This window comes from Poecilia mexicana, unplaced genomic scaffold (genome assembly GCF_051168715.1).
Source record: "Poecilia mexicana isolate PSO_F unplaced genomic scaffold, ASM5116871v1 scaffold_17, whole genome shotgun sequence".
Lineage (NCBI taxonomy): Eukaryota > Metazoa > Chordata > Actinopteri > Cyprinodontiformes > Poeciliidae > Poecilia > Poecilia mexicana.
In genome coordinates this window covers 26,418,746-26,435,207 of record NW_028263386.1, presented here as the reverse complement: position 1 = coordinate 26,435,207, position 16,462 = coordinate 26,418,746, and the positions used below count along the sequence as shown (strand labels likewise).

Sequence of the window (16,462 nt, the reverse complement as noted above, 5' to 3'; positions counted from 1 at the left end):
AGTTGGCCAACCTTTGAAACCCATCTGGTCATTGTCTGGGCTGTATTTGGGCTCAGAGGTGGCTTGGTTCGCCCTGAAAGGCTCCCTGAAGGCAGGAGCTGCTTGTCTCTGAAAATAGCACACTGGAGGCATGTGGTGGGGGGGGGGGCATGAACGTGTGCTTTGGCCAGTGCTTGGAAAACACAGGTTGTGTTTGTGCAGGCTTGCAGACATTGCAACATCGTCCGACTGTCGCTGCCTCTCAGTTTTGATCTAACCAGTGTCCAACTGAAGACTTGGAGAGGTCACACTGACCCAGGACAAGAAAAGACTCATATCTCATAAACAAGGTGAGCTGACTTGCTAGTCTAAATGTTTGTAGTTGTTACATGTGTACTCTGTATTTCTACCTTAATGACGTGTTTTATAACTTGTCCGTAAGTTGCTGGCATTGGCCTCACGTTGTTAATCTGCAGTTTTGTTGTTTGGGAAAAAGCTTCCACCAGTACATTGGGCTCTATCCAATTGTTGCTCCTTTACCTCAACATCAGGACTGAAGCACAGATGGGGGATTTAAGGCAGACCATCGGGGTCATGTCGCAGACAATATGCCCGAGTTCCCCGGCTGCGTCCGAGGAAGACCTGAAGACTCCAAATGGTGGGCAGCGGGAGAAGATGCAGATGAAGAGGGAGATTTCCCTCATCAACGGGATCTGCCTCATAGTGGGCAATATGATAGGCTCCGGGATCTTTGTCTCGCCCAAGGGGGTTCTGATGTACAGCGGCTCCTTTGGGCTGTCCCTGCTGATCTGGGCCCTTGGTGGTATGTTCTCGGTGTTCGGAGCCCTTTGCTACGCTGAGCTTGGCACCACCATCCCCAAATCCGGAGCCAGCTACGCCTACATCCTGGAGTCGTTCGGCGGCTTCCTGGCTTTCATTCGTCTGTGGACGTCCATCCTACTGATCGAGCCGGCCAGCCAGGCGGCGATATCGCTGACATTCGCTTTCTACCTGGTGGAAGCTCTCTACCCTACCTGCCAGCCGCCGTACGACGCGGTGCGCCTCCTCGCTGCAGCCTGCCTCTGTAAGGATGTGTGTGACTTTGAAAATACCGCTCATCTGTCAGCTGCTCCCTGCGCTAATTCTTCTATTGCTCTTCTGCATGGCATGATGGTCTGTTTTGAGTAGGTGCACAAAACTTTGTGATGCTCATAAACATCACAAAGTTGAAGTTTGATGCCTGGTTTTCATTTCCATAAATTTGATTTATTGTGTAATATTTGGGAGGGCAAGGGGCAAGTGGGGATTAGGTTTGGAGCAGAAGGGGAACTTGCCCAGTGCACCATTCATGCATGTGCCAAAGATAAAATTTCAATGTATAAAGAGTAAAAAAACAACAAAAAAACATAAAAATACATTTCAACAAAGATGCCTGTTGAAAAATGAACCATACAATTCTTAAAAATAAATATAAAAGCTTCTATTGTTATTACAGCATTCAAAACCAACTTTTTGCATGTTTCCACTGGTGTTTTTTGACAGTTATTCTCTCATGACGAGCTACAACTCAGTCAGGCTGGAAGCAGTGTTGTAACAGTTTTGGCTTTTCTATTATAGTTGAGTTTTGTTTTGTTGAGACTTTTTGTTTGTCTAATTCTGTTAGATTTAATACATTTTTATAGAGTGTTTGCTAGTTTTTATTCGTCATTATTTATTAAATGTTATTTAGTTTCAGTTTATTTTTCATTAGTCATAGTGGCAGTCTTAGTTTTTTCATACTCTGGTTAATTTTTAGGTGTAAAATTCAAAAAGGTCAAAGTATTATACTGTGATCATACATTTATTGGGTAATGAATACTCAGGACAAGATGCCACTTGCAAAAAATATATTCAGTTATTGTTGAACAACCAGCTGACTTCGGTCAGCCTAAAATATTAATTTTACCTTTAGTCAGAAGAAACATGTTGGTGTAACAGGATTGACCGTCATGGTGTTCAGGTTGGTTCTGTGTCCCAGAGACAAACGTGTTTTGATGGGAGATGTGAGGATCAATGGCAGAACAAACTGTCATAAGACACAATATGGAGTCATAGAGAGATTAGATGTAAAGCAGTTACACTTCAGTGAGGAAGAACTTTATGCTCACTAACAACAGCTGTAGCATAAATTCTGTTGTCTTGTTCCTCAGCTTAAATATAAGATTCCTGTTGCTTCATAATCCTGGGTCAAAGGGCATCTTGAGTTGAGTTTTCTTCCAGTAATTGTTGCACTGGTTTCAATTTGCTCGATGTAAAATGATATACGCTAGCTTTCCAGTGTTCACCGTTTCTAATTTTGCTTTCAGCTTCGTTGAGGTCAGAGTTGAGGTCAGAGGCAGACTCAGTAGAACATGTTGCAGAATGCCACAGTGTGTATAACAGCCTGGTTTTGTGCTTTGAAGACCCCAAAAGCAGAAGCAGTATTTAGGCTACTGAGCAACAGCGTCACGAGCCGCTGTACCAGGAAAAAGGTTTCTGTTTTCGTAACTGCATACTCGCTGCGACCCGCTGCAGACTCACATTCTCAGGCTTCTGACAGCCGGGCCTGAGTGGGGATACCATCACCTTAGATGGCCTCCCACCCCATGTTATTTAGTAACTACTGGAGGATTTACTTTACGTTGCCCTCCTCTTCCCTTCTACCAACTTCTATCCATTCTGTTCTTCTTTTTTTTTGCTTTTCTGCTTAGATCAGGTTCTAGATAATGTTGCGATAGAGATAACAGTGAAACAAATCCACAGCTAATGTACAGCTCTTGAAAAAATAAAGAGACGGCTGCACTGAACCTCACTGAAAACCTCCTGGTTATTCCACCAAATAATGATTTCTGAACTCTTCCTGAGTTAAAACATTAGCATTGTTGTTTCTAAATGAATATTAACTTGTTTTCTTTGCATTATTTGAGGTCTGAAAGCATGTGCATCTTTGTCGTTATTTTAACCATTTCTCATTTTCTGCAAATAATTTGCAGAAAATGTCTCCAAAATTGCAGAATTTTGGAGACATGTTGTCAGTAAGTCATAGAATGAAAGAACAATGTTCGTCTTACTCAAACATATTGTCTGCCACCCTAACATGAAAATACACTAGCTTTGATTTGAAGCAAAGTGTATTAGCTCTGACATGCTATTACTTATTTGTCTTGTTTCAAAGGATTACTTAAATATGTTGCTTTAAATAAATAACACATGCTTTCATCTGATAATCCTCTCTTTGCCAAGGGAGACATGACCTAGATATCAGTTTGCTTAGCATAAGCTAGCAGCTAAGCTAAACAAATGTTTGGCTTGCAGCCATGGAAAATGATTCCCGTCAGCATGTTGAATTTTCAAAGTGACCTCAACTGACTGCAGGCCAACCTATTTTCTAATTGAATCAGCTAACATTAAAATGATTTGATCTCTTAGGGGCACTCATAGGCTATGCACACAGCAGGCAAATAAGACCCAAACTGTTTTTGTCCAGATGCAACCCATATCCGACTGTTCCATGGCAGTCTGAATGGCCCAATATCCGATCTTTTCATACCCTAAAAAATCCAAATCGCGCCACTTACATACAGTATTTACTAAATCAAATACATATCCGATAGTTTTCAAAGTGTCTTCAGTAGAGCGGTCATGTCAAATTGTCCGACGTTTACGTCATTGAAGTAACAGAGGAAGCCGGGCAAAGTAAATCTGGACACAAACAATGGCTGAAGCAAACCGTGATCTTTATGAAAATGAATTCTGAAAGAAGCTTGTGTCACTGAAGCTCATCTCATCATTATCCTGGTTCTCACTACGCATCCAAATTTCACTGCAGAAGTTGCAGTCAATGCTCCAAAAAAGCCCATTTCTGTTAGATGTGCTTTATTAGTATTAGCTCTCTTCATGTTGCTATGATCTTGTGACTATACTGTCAGCTCCCATTGCTGAATAAACTTTAAAATCGTCCATTATTACTTCCATTAGCAGCGCGCCGCTGTGTGCGGGTCGCTTGGGGTCTTGAACCGTTCACACAGAGATCTAGTGGCGGTTGCATTTAGTTAGTGGCATGAATGAGCACGCAAAGAATCGGAACAGATCAAGACCTGCTGTGTGAACGTAGCCTTAGACCATAGGCTGGTTGCATTACAGTTAATTTCATCCCCCCTACAGGCAATTATTTAGTATGGAAACCAAAGTGATGTAAGTTTAACATCTTGGCTACGAGGGTGACCTATTGTGTTCTTTTGCTTTTCCAGGTATATTGATCTTCATAAACTGTGCTTATGTGAAGTGGGGGACTCTGGTCCAGGACATCTTCACATATGCCAAGCTCATGGCCCTCTTCCTCATAATCATTGTTGGACTCCTGAAAATAGTGACAGGTAAGTAAAAACCAAAAGTAGGAAAGCATCAGAGAAAGGGGAAAAAATCACCTGCTTTAATCTTTGGCTTTTTTTCTGTAGGAGACATAAATAGTTTTGAGAGTCCGTTCGAGGGGTCCTCAACCGATTCTGGAGCCATAGCTTTGGCTCTCTACTCAGCTCTGTTCTCCTACTCAGGCTGGGACACACTCAACTTCGTCACGGAGGAAATTAAGAATCCCGAGAGGTAAACTGAGCATGCCCAGGATCGGTCGGGAACAGCTCATGTTTGTCGTCATTTTGCTTCAACTCAAACTGAAATCCTGGGATACAATGCTGCATAAGGGAGCAGTGACTTTTTACACTTTTACAAGAAACGAAAGAAACTAAGTTAGCTGGGCTTCTCAGAACATCAACATTAGTGTGAGACAAACTCACACTGATAAAGGCTGTTGGCTGCATCAATATCCCAGATCATCAGCAATTTCCTTCTAAATTCAGAGAGATTGTTAGTAATCTCTTGGACTCAGCAAGAGGTATTTACAGTGTACAATAGCAGCAACGCTACAACTCTACAGTGGCCAACTGTTGTTCAGTGCTAATAATAGTCATCTTGCAACCTGAGGCCCCATTTTCAAAGGTTTTCAAAGAAACTGTAACATTTGCATGTCTCCAGTGATCGGAGTCTCTCACACCGGGACTTAATGAATCCGAGTCTCAGAGTGAAAGTTCTCATTAAAGCATACATGTGCAGAACGCACTGCTGCAGGGTTTGTTTTACTCATGCATGGACAGAAAACAATGAAAACAAAGGCGGGTAGCGTTGTGCTGTGTGTGCTACTTAACCTGTACAGTTTAGCACAATGCTACATGAGCATTGGAGATATGTCACTGTTTTCTAAACGAGGTGCAAGCTTATGGTCAAAAGCACATATGCCTTTCGACGACGTACTAAAATCACACCATCTAGTGCCCTGGCGTGACAACTGCTGCAGATTAAAGGTGTTTTGGCGGTTTCGTCTAATTGTGGAACTTTTCTCCAAACAATATTCAAAAATACCAGTAGTTCCATACAGCGGAATCAGTTTGAGGCTTGATTCCAGTTATTCCTGTCACATGTGGCAAAGAGCTTAATCCCAATCTGTTTATTGAAGAATATGTGCCTTTTTGTGTGTGAGATCGGTTGAATGAGGCTCTAGAGCAGGGGTCCCCAAACTACGGCCCGCGGGCCGAATCCGGCCCGCCACATCATTTGGTCCGGCCCCCTGAACAATGCCGGATCCGGCCCGCCTCCTCATACCAGAGAGCATTCAGTGTTTTTTTTCATATATTGTATTTTCCGGTTTATATGTGGATTTTTCTTCAACCACCAGGGGGCTTTTGAGCAGATGTGAAACTAACTTTCCCTCAATGGAATATATACTAGTCAGTCCCATTTCCATTTGCATTCTGGGTAAAAATCTAACTAAAAGCGCGAATGTGTCGTCGCGCTCCACCCCCCCGCCCCCCCTCGACAGTTTCAAAGACAGAACAGCCCCCTCCTCCTCCTCCTCCCCCCTATGTTTCAGCTATGGGGACCCCTGCTCTAGAGTAAAGTGGTTGGTAAAATTTATTTTGGTAAATAAATTTTACCAACAGGTAAAATAAATAAATAAATAAATTTTACCAACAGGCCTTTCCAGGTCTCCTAATTTGCTTGGAAAGTAACCCTGATGATTAGCTGATGGAAGTAGAGGCGTCTTTTGTGTCACAATGCAGATCATTTGGTCGAGCAAACAGCGCAAAAAACACAAGTGGTTTCTTGTGGAAGTGTATATGGTTGATTTCCACCAGCGTAACGTTGATATGAATGTTACCAGTTTGAGTCGCTTTGAATTGCAGGAGTCCACAAAACCTGTGGATATCGTCACTTTTTAACAGCCACTGCGATTTCAAATCTTTCCACAACAGACGGCAAAATTATCACTCATCATAGGTCAACAAAACCTAACCAGACTACACAAACTATTCCTCTAATAAGTCATGCATCACTATTAAACATACATATATAGCTCAGTAGAAGCTGATACCTAGAAAGCTGCGACTGAGTCCAAGTTGTGTCATGTGTTACAGTTCTTTTCTGCACGTCAGTTCTTGTGGCTCTGTTGCAGGAATCTCCCCCTGGCCATCGCCGTCTCCATGCCCATCGTGACCATCATCTACCTGTTGACCAACGCCGCATACTATGTAGTTCTAGACATGCCTTCCCTGCTGGCCAGCGACGCTGTTGCTGTGGTAAGAAGCAAACAGTCACCCGAGAGATAAGTCCCACTGATGCTAAATATAAAGCTGCTCTAGTGAGGGATGAATGTGGTGGGGCAACCAGGACATTTTTATAGAGGTGCCCAGGCTGTGAGTCTTACTGACATTTTGGCTGGACGGTTTATGTTTCATTGTTGTTGACTCAGAACTCTAACGCTAAAGGGTTTATGTTAGAGTTCTCAGGATGCCGGTAATCACAGAAGGTGAATAAAATTTGCTCCTGTTAAGGGTGTGACATTAACAAAAACCATGAAGAAAATGGAGTCAGAGCTGATCATGAAAGTTTAGGGTAACTTTTAGGGTTGCACAGCCCTATTTTTCTCTGGAATATGATCCCAAATTGTTCAAGGAAAAGGTCAGCCTGGTAGAAGGTGGTAGTTATTTTAAGTTATTTTTACTAAAGTTAGTTTAGCTAATGGGGGTAATACTAGCTAGTAAGTAATAGCTAGTAGTAGTAGTAGGGTGTTCTAACTTTTTTCTTAATTGGAAAACACTATCTGGTGTATCTGTTGTTTAATGAGTAAAAGCAGAATCTTTTTTTGAAAGAACTGAAATATTCTAGGCTTATCCTACTGGGAAAAATGGTACAATGTGCATTATTGGAGTATCAGTTTTCTCTCCTTCATTGCCCCCACAGACGTTTGGAAATGCAGTGCTCGGTCCGTTCAACTGGATCGTCCCGATATCGGTGGCCATGTCCTGCTACGGAGGACTCAACGCTTCCGTCATTGCTGCTTCACGGTACTCAGAAAGCATGGAGAAGGTGCTCACATTGAGTTCATGCGGTCAAAGGAACCAGAAGTATGCTCTGCTAATCTTTCCGTTTGTGCAACACAGGCTGTTCTTTGTCGGGGCTAGAGAGGGCCACCTCCCGGACAGCCTGAGCCTGATCCACCTGAACCGCTACACGCCCGTACCGGCGCTGCTGTTCAATGTGAGAAGCACACCACCATGTTGCATCCAAACAAATGAACGCCTGATCAAAATGCTGAAAAGAAAGACATATGAATCTTTTTTAACTGTGGCTTCAGGGGGTCATGGGTCTGATCTTCCTGTGTGTGGAGGATGTGTTCCTGCTCATCAACTACTTCAGCTTCAGTTACTGGCTTTATGTCGGTCTGTCTGTGGCCGGCCTCATCTACCTGCGCATCAAACAGCCAGACAGACACAGACCAGTCAAGGTACGCCATACTTGATTGCATCTCACTGATCACTGATCATGAACGTTAATCTTCTTACCTTGTACAAAGTGTTGCTGCAAATCCATAAGTAATAGTTGGCAATCGATCCAGTTGATGGCTGCAATCCATCGTTGTCTTCTGTTCTCAACAAAAGGTTTACGACAAAATAAGCTTAGTTTGCATTCTTGTCTGTTTGTATAACCGACACAAACATTTAATGATTTTACAGTGAAGCCAACTAAATGAAAGACATATTAGATTTTTGTTGTTTTTTGACAAGCGTTACAGGAGTTTACGTGCACATTGTTTTGTTGTTTTGACATCCGTCATGTCAGAGTGGCTGCTTTCCTTATGAGAGTTATTTGATGCTAGGCTGAAATCATGCTATCAACATGACAACAATCAAATACAGCTTCAGATATTCAACAGAATGAAAGAGAAGCTGCAGTGGTTCGGCCAATGTACAAAGGATCAGAAATCCTCCACAGTGATGTGAGAGATTGACAAAGTTCTACAGGAAACAAATACTGGGAAAGTATTGCAGGAGGTGATTCTACGAGCCGTTGTTCAGTTCATCTTCTGTGTTTCTGTCTCTGCAGCTCAGCTTGTTCTTCCCCATCGTTTACTGCATGTGCAGCCTGTTCCTGGTCATTGTCCCTCTGTACGGAGACACCATCAATTCTCTCATAGGGATCGGCATAGCTCTGTCAGGTGTGCCGGTTTACTATGTCACCATTTACCTGCCTGAGGAAAGGAAGCCCCGATTCATACGCAAACTCAACAGTAAGCTTTATGTTTCCGTTTGCATGCAAGCTTAGCAAAAAAACAGCAAGGATGTTTGTGCTTGCCTGAATATTTCTTTATCAATGTTTCTTGCCAGTTAGAAGTATTCTGTTGGAAAGTGTTTTGTCCTCCTTTGGACGGTGACACATCTGCAAAGAAAATGCATTTCTGGACTAAGCAGCAACGTTTAACTTGTGACCATTGACTTGATTGGTGGTGTGAAGACACAAGACAACATAGTGGCAATTTGCTCATTAAACAAACAGCGAGCTCTGCAGTGTGCGGAAAGAACCTGAAACAGAGTAACTTCCTCATGCTGGTCACCAGCTGGGTCACACTTTTGTGGGACGGCAACCAGCGTTTGTTACAAGTCAGTTGATGGGGTTGTGTTCGACACTTTGCACTCTGCATTCATATTGCAGCAGTTGTCCAAGTTAGCCTGGCCATTGCGTTTCTACGCACTTCCATTCGATTTTCTGAGATTTCTTTTATTTCTCCAGTAGAATTTCAACCTGGCCAATTAGCAAACAGAAGGAAGAGTTGTGAAGGTTGACGGCGAGTTTCTGCACCATTTTTTGAATTGTAGTTTTCCTGTGATTATAGCTTGACAATGGCAGCATTGTGAACAAAGCCATTCAGTCCATGTTGGCCGCGCTTCCAAATGTCGTGCAATTAAAGAGGAATCTTTAAGACATTTTGTTGCTGTCAAAGATGTAGGTCAGCTCAGCACTTCTCTCTTCGCAGTGGGTTGTGGTTGTTTACAGCGCTTGCGACTTCCAGTAAGCTTCATATTGCAGCAGTTGCATTATATATGCATTACTGCCATACGTTAGTGATTGGGTAAAACTGGATCTAGTCGTTTCAAACAGAGTCACGCCTCCAGGAAGGAATTGCTTCTTGGTGGCCGAGAGCCCAGACCTTTTGGACGAAGCAAAGCGTAGAACAAGGGGCTGGTTTTTACCAATAGTATGTTTATCACTATCAAGCATTGTTGCAATAAAGAAATAACAGACTGCATTTTTTTTTTGCTAGCAGAGAAATACATTTTTTTTTAACAGTTTGCATATTTGTTACACATTTACCACATATTACGGCAGATTATTCATGCCGTAAGTGTTTCTGACATTTCCTTCACTTTCTGTGTCTCTCTCCAAGCTTCTATCACCAAATACACACAGATGTTGCTCTACTGCTGCCTGACTGAGTTCGACACAGAAACAGGAACGCCGGAAGGTGGCAAAACACAGTGAGACGCACACGGACGACTCTGTTCATCCAGCTGCTTCCTGAGCCCTGTGTGGACAGTGTGACAGTGTTTGTGGGAATTCAGGCCTGCATTTACAAAAAAAAAAAACAGGCCTAAAATCTTAAAAGACTCGCTGAGAAGGAGCGACTCGAACGTGATGATTTTTTTTTCTTTTTCAACTTTTGTATGTTCCGAGAATATCTTCTGTGAGGATTACAAGGAAACATTTGAAACAAATGTGTAGCTAAAGCACACGTGTTGAAACGCTTCGTACAGAAAGAGACAGAATTCAGTCATCTGTCTGGCAGAAACACATCAGATAGTTTAATTTTCAGGTACCTATTTACTCATTAAAGAATCGTTATTAATCAAAAGCAGCTCTAAACAAATGGGATTTTAGCTTTGACTTAAAGAAACTTAAGTGTTTCAGCAGTTTTTCAGTTTTCTGGAAGTTTGTTCCAGATATATGGAGCATAGAAGCTGAATGCTGCTTCTCTGTGTTTGGTTCTGATTCTGGGGATGCAGAGCAGAACAAAATTAAATCACGTTATACGTTTAATTTGAGCAGTACGTGTTATGATATATATTGCCATTTTTTTTAAGGAAAAAATAACTTCCAAGAGAAATAAACACATATGTAATGGACACAACTGTTTGCCAGCTGGTATGAAATGGAAGAAGAAAAACGTGAAATAGCGAAATAGAGAACTGACCTGTTAGCTACTCCAAATGAGCACCGGAAGCACCTGCGGCTACTTTCCAATTTCCGCCCAGCAGAGGGCGCTGGTTAAGCTGAAAAGTCCGGACCTCACACAATTAAATCGTTATGTTTTGTGTGTGTTGTACAGCTATTATTATAGGTCTAATTTATTGGTTCAAAATATGTTTAAGATATTAGGAACAGAACGAAATAAAGCACCTTACCAGCTCAATATGCATCTTCCAAAACAACAGTGTGTGACTTTAGCTGTATGCTACCTCCAAAAACCTGTAACATTTTGTCATTAAAAGGAAGAAGCATTTTCTATTTTCAGACGGGTGTATTTTGTCTTGAGTTGACTGTATCTGATTTGTTAGTCAGACTATATTCAGAATATTGTTGCACAGTATGTGTGGGTAGAAATTAATGGCCAAAAATAATAAGAAAAAGAATCAAAAGAAACAAATTTTAAAAAAAAATCTCTCAATACAATACTTTATTCACTAAAGATTTACTGTATGTTTTTAATTCCTTTATTTGCAAAAGTAATCATTCTGCTTAGATGTGTTTTATTGGGATTTTATAGGAGACAAACATAAACTAGAACATCATTGTGAAGTTAAAAGACAGGATTCATAATTCTTTACATATAAAAATCTTATATTTATATATATAAAGCATGCAGCCATCTCAATCATGCAGAAATTCAGTTCTGCAAAACAGACTTTTTTTAATAAAAAGCCAAAAGAATATATAATATTTTACACAAGCCGTAAGAGACAAAACATATGGATGTATGTGTTCTGATCAGATTGAAACATGGTGGTGGCAGCATCATGCTGTTATTCAACATGTGTAAGGAAGTTGATCTGAGTTAATGAGTGAAAGAAGATACAGTAAGTGAAGTTAAATACTGAAAAAAAACCTGTCAGATGCTACAAAAGACTTGAGACTGGATCAGAGACCGGTGCTAAAAGAATCACCTTTTAGCACCGGAAGCATCTGCATCTACATTCAACCATAAACCTTCAGCCAGAGCAACAATGGCTATTTGTTAGAACGGACCAGTCAAAGTGCAGATATAAATTGCACTTAGACTTCCAAAACTGATGTCCATAAGATCTCTTCATCTAACCTGACTTTGCTTGAACTGTTGTGAGAATAAGAACAGGCAGAGTATTAGTCTCAATGTGTTCAAAGAGAAATACACCAAACATGTTGCAGTTGTAGCTGCAGTGAAAGTTCTGCAAAATATAGAACTGAATACACAAGACACTTCTAGAAAAAGAAAATTGTACAAAAAAAAATAAAAAATCTTAGCCATCTATTCCTGTCTTAAGAGAAGCTGCAGACGGCTGAGTCAAACCCCGGACAGATCCACTTGTTGCTGAATTGTTTGTATCCTTCGGCGTCGGTCAGCTTGCTTCCTGAAACAGAGAAGAAACCCAGCATCTTACCACCGTATTCCTCAGCAGGAGTGAACACAAGCAGACAGATTTCTGTCACCGTTGATGAGGTTCTGCAGACTGCAGAAGTTGGTGCCGTTGTCGGCCGGGTCTTTGGAGCCTTCGGACGTCGCCTCGCCCTGTTGAGCAGAAAACATCGGGAGCAGCTGATTGAGGAATCTCAGGAAGACCGTTGAACTATTTCCTCCGATTTACTGCATCAGACACGGCTTCAGTCTGTGTCAAAGCTGACCATGACCGCACCAAATACTGTTTGGTGTGACTGGAACTGCAGCATCAGTTTTGACGTCCCATTTCACTCGACTTTGGGAGGAAAGTTAGACGGGCCTGAATGCAGGTAGTTCTGAATTTTAGAAGCAGGGTTTTGTAAAAAGGCTCCAAGCAGTTGATATTTTACCTGCAGCAGATAACATCCGGCCATTTTTATTCAGAATAAGGTCAGAGGAACCGAGACCAACACAGACTCCTATCATGTTAAAAGTGGAGCAAAAGCCTTAACCCATTAATTTTGATTATTTAATTACACAGGTTTTAATGTGTTCATTTCCTTTTATGGCAATTAATCACATTTTCGCTGCAGTCAGAACCTCATTCCCAAAAATCTGACAAGCAACATCCACCAAGCCAAGGTCATTACAGCTAACTAAATAAAAACTGGAACAGCTGATGCTTTTAAATGAGCTTAGCTTTAACCAGAAACACCTTAAATATATTTCTTCATAAGAAAAAGACTATATTAAATCTTATACACTTCTGAGTTGACACAATGACATTGTTAGTTAATTAAATGCATACGACCAGGAAAATGTATTTTGTTGAGAAACGGGGACATTTCTGCAAGATTCTTCCTTCTTCCTGCTCCCCTTTCGCTCCAACATGTTTGCAAATTAGCAATGAAAATCTCTAAATCGAGCAAATAAACTGGTCGATTTATCAGCCTTACAAGTTTCCCCGCCGCGCTTACCGTCACTCTGCAGATGGTGGACTGCTCCAGAAGAAACTGGAGGACGTTCAGCATCTTGGTTCTGGGAGACGTGTGAGTGGCCTTGATCAGATATGGAGCTGAGGACACAAGCTGACAGCAGAGGCTGCAGTCAGTCAGTCAGTCAGATGTGAAAATGTTTACCCATCTGGAGTCAAAGCCAAAGGCCTTCACATGTTGTGGTGAGCCTGTCAGTGTGATTCTGCATAGTAATCCTGTGCAGATAAGGTTTTGCTTCCCAGAAAGTTGCTAAAAAAAAACACTGATTTCTTTTTCCTTTTTTTCTCCATGGCCTAAAATAATTTGCTCATTTCATTTCTTATATCATCTGAAATCAAGAACATGCTATTAGCGCACTGACCGCTTCAAAAGTCAGTCAAGTCATTGTATTTTTACCCCTAAATAAAATCCAGTGCGGCCTTCAAAGGTCGAATAATTTAGTAAATTATCTACCTACTTGTAGCCGAGTATAAATCCAGAGAGGAAGCTGGAATTGAACTCACTACCTTCAGATTGTGAACGTTTTGTCTAATTGGTCTGACTAATCAGAAACCATTGATTTCATGAGTCAGATCGTTATTTTGATCGTAGCAAACAATGTGGATCTCCTCACTTAAAGGAAAGAAAACTCAGATTGGTGCGTTTTGATGGAACAATGTGCTAAATGAGAATGTTCTGACCTCGTAGGAACACTTCTCCCCTTCATCCAGACAGCTTCCCTTCACCTGCCAGGTCTGGATCTGGTTCACCAGCCTGCCGCTAACGTTCCCGCAGTCGATGCCAAACAACCTGCCGAGCAGAGAACGGTGATCAGAAAACGCAATAACGGCGTTAAATCAATCAGATCTTCATTTCTGGAAGGAGACAGAAAGGAGAAGCAATGCTGCAAACAACTCTGAATGAATCCTTCACAGCGAGGATGGAGGCCGTAAAACATTTCCACCGGAATCTAGAAAAAGAATCAGCCTCACCATTTGATTTTACATTGCGCGGTGCTGCCAGACAGAGAGGCAGTCACTGCTGCCGCCGCAACCAGAGCAGAGGTGAAGAAGAAGAAGAAGAGTCTGGAGTCCATGGTGAGGTTCTGTCTCCGAGTCCTCAGGTCAGACGGACCTGGAGGCAGCTGGGTCACAGGAAACAAACTGGAAACGAGAGGCAGAACCCAGACGAGTTACAGGGATTTCTACAAGCGTGGGAAAAAAACACGTGGGAAAGCTGAACGTCCCTGGTGACCTTGACTGCAACCAATTCACAACCTAATGTGGAACTGAGCTGAAGAAAAAGGTCAAAAGGGGAGCTAAAGCCGTTAGCCCAGAGGTCAGGTGCTGGTGGAACAACGGAAAACACAAAGAAAAAACTTTGATTTTTAGGATATATTTATAAAAGAAAGTGGAATATGTTGAATGTTGTGTGATTGCATCAAATATTAGGAGTGAATGCAGCAAAAATAAATGTTGGTGTCTTTGGTTGAAATGCGCCATGTTTGCCTAAACACAGCATGTCAGCACAAAACACCTCATACCAACTGTTTAAGCTGCAGTATGTAACTTTTATTTTTATTTTTTTAAATATATGTTTTACGTATCTGTTAAAACTGTCACCATATTGTGACGTCATTGCTCAGTCACAATTTTCAAATCTTTTTCATCCGTCAACACTTTTTCATCCAAGTTTGTCCTGGATTTAGCTTCACCCAGCTTAGCACCAACTCTGACCTGCTGAATCCCCGGGGCATGATGCTGCCACTACCGTGTTTCCACATTGGAGATGGTGTGAACTCCCCTTATCAATCAGGTGACTTCTGAAGGCAATTGGCTCCACTAGATTAAGGGCTGAATTCAAATGCCAAAGACCTTTTAACGTTTGTTGTTGTTATGTGACCAAGTGGTAAAAATACTTGAAAAAATGTCATATTTTAAAGTAGAACCATGGAGGAACATTACTTCAGAAGGAGAAACACGTATTAAAGCTTTAAACTGAGTTTTTCTGACTCTTTTCTCGGTCATCATTCCTGTAGTACAACTTTGATCACGTGGAATTATGTATGGGCTACATTTGTTTTTCTTGTAGGAAACAAACCAGTCATTGTACATGTTCACATAATCTATTTATCACGCTGCTGAAATGCGAAGCATTAGTTAGACAAACGCAGTTGTCTAACTAATCTCATAAACTCGAATCCTGGTTGGAAATCAGTTATCGTCCGGACATTAATCCTTGATTCACAGTCGCAGGAGTGAATTCTGACGCCGTGAGAACGAGTCAGCTGATGCCAGAGCCTGACCTTCTGGAGAGAGAAAAACGCTTTCTGGTCACTTACTACTAGATTGAGAAAGATTTTCAAAGCCAAACACACACACACACACGCACGCACGCACGCACACACGCACGCACGCACGCGCACACACACACAGTCAGAAAAAAAGGTGGCGGGTTGTAAACACCTCATGAACTCTGCTTCACTGTGTGATGTCCTCACTTCGTCTTCACCTCATACACACACAAGGTGGGACATCGCCATGTGTTCTATGAAGTAACTCAGTTTTGAACTACTGAGAGACAAAAACAGAAGCAGACCTTGGTCAATGTCTAACGGTGAACGAGAACTAGAAGAAACGCAGGAGTCATGGAGCCACACAGCCTGACTCCTGGACTGACTCCTGACTCTTCCTACCTGGAACGTGAGGAGTTCCTGCCGCGGCAGTCAAACGATCCCCACTGGGAGACACAAAGGGAAACTGACACCTCATGAACACCGACAATCTGGGACATTCATTTTTTATTGTTCAGTGTCGGCTGCTCCTCTGGACTCCCGAGAGCACCGCTTTTAAATCTATGAAATGTTTCACATTTTGTCACGCTGTGACCACAAACTTCTGTGTATCTTACCGGAATTGTATTCCACCATTTTGGAAATTGGAAAGCAAAGTATGAACACTTTACTGTTTTTGTTTTTTTCCAACAACAAAAAAGTGAGCATTTGTCATCATTCCCATCTAATGTGAAACTCCTAAAAAAAATCCAGAAAATAAAGTTATCTATGTGTGCAGCTTCATTTAAGTAAACTATAAATGTAACTTCTAAAAAACAAAATCTTAACACGGATTTTTGCCTAATTTAGTGCAAATATCTCTGTTAATTGAAATAAGATAAAACGAACTTACAAGCAACATAGAGGGGCTTGTTTTGGGTCAATAACTTCTTAATATTGATGAAAAAGTACTAGGTCCACTGGCAGATAATTTCACTTATAACATGGGAAAAATGTTTTCTTATAAGTGAAAACATCTGTCAGTGGAACTACTTCTTTAAATATTCAATAGGAATTATTTATTTAAAACAAGCTGGCAAAGTAAAAATCCAATTGAGAATCCCCACACCCAGCACACTTGCAGTATTGACTCTGAGAGGCTGACTTCAAAAAGCACCCCACACTTTTCAGATTTTAATT

The 16,462-nt window shown here is 41.6% G+C and overlaps 2 protein-coding genes across 2 annotated transcripts; one reads left to right on the top strand and one right to left on the bottom strand.

The window, feature by feature from the left end:
• Positions 1–192: 192 nt before the first annotated feature.
• Positions 193–10,896, top strand: LOC106920597 (Y+L amino acid transporter 2). The gene is made up of 9 exons (XM_088014430.1): positions 193–1,063; positions 4,248–4,373; positions 4,455–4,599; positions 6,503–6,626; positions 7,291–7,394; positions 7,491–7,587; positions 7,685–7,834; positions 8,434–8,617; positions 9,773–10,896. The coding sequence occupies exons 1-9, from the start codon at positions 544–546 to the stop codon at positions 9,865–9,867; spliced, it is 1,545 nt and encodes a 514-aa protein (XP_087870556.1). The 5' UTR covers positions 193–543; the 3' UTR covers positions 9,868–10,896.
• A 268-nt stretch (positions 10,897–11,164) lies between these two features.
• LOC148154837 (uncharacterized) lies at positions 11,165–15,460 on the bottom strand. Its single transcript, XM_088014847.1, has 6 exons — positions 15,179–15,460; positions 13,983–14,155; positions 13,692–13,800; positions 12,994–13,104; positions 12,070–12,148; positions 11,165–11,990 (listed from the first exon to the last, which is right to left on the bottom strand). The coding sequence occupies exons 1-6, from the start codon at positions 15,458–15,460 to the stop codon at positions 11,899–11,901; spliced, it is 846 nt and encodes a 281-aa protein (XP_087870973.1). The 3' UTR covers positions 11,165–11,898.
• Between the last annotated feature and the right edge of the window lie 1,002 nt (positions 15,461–16,462).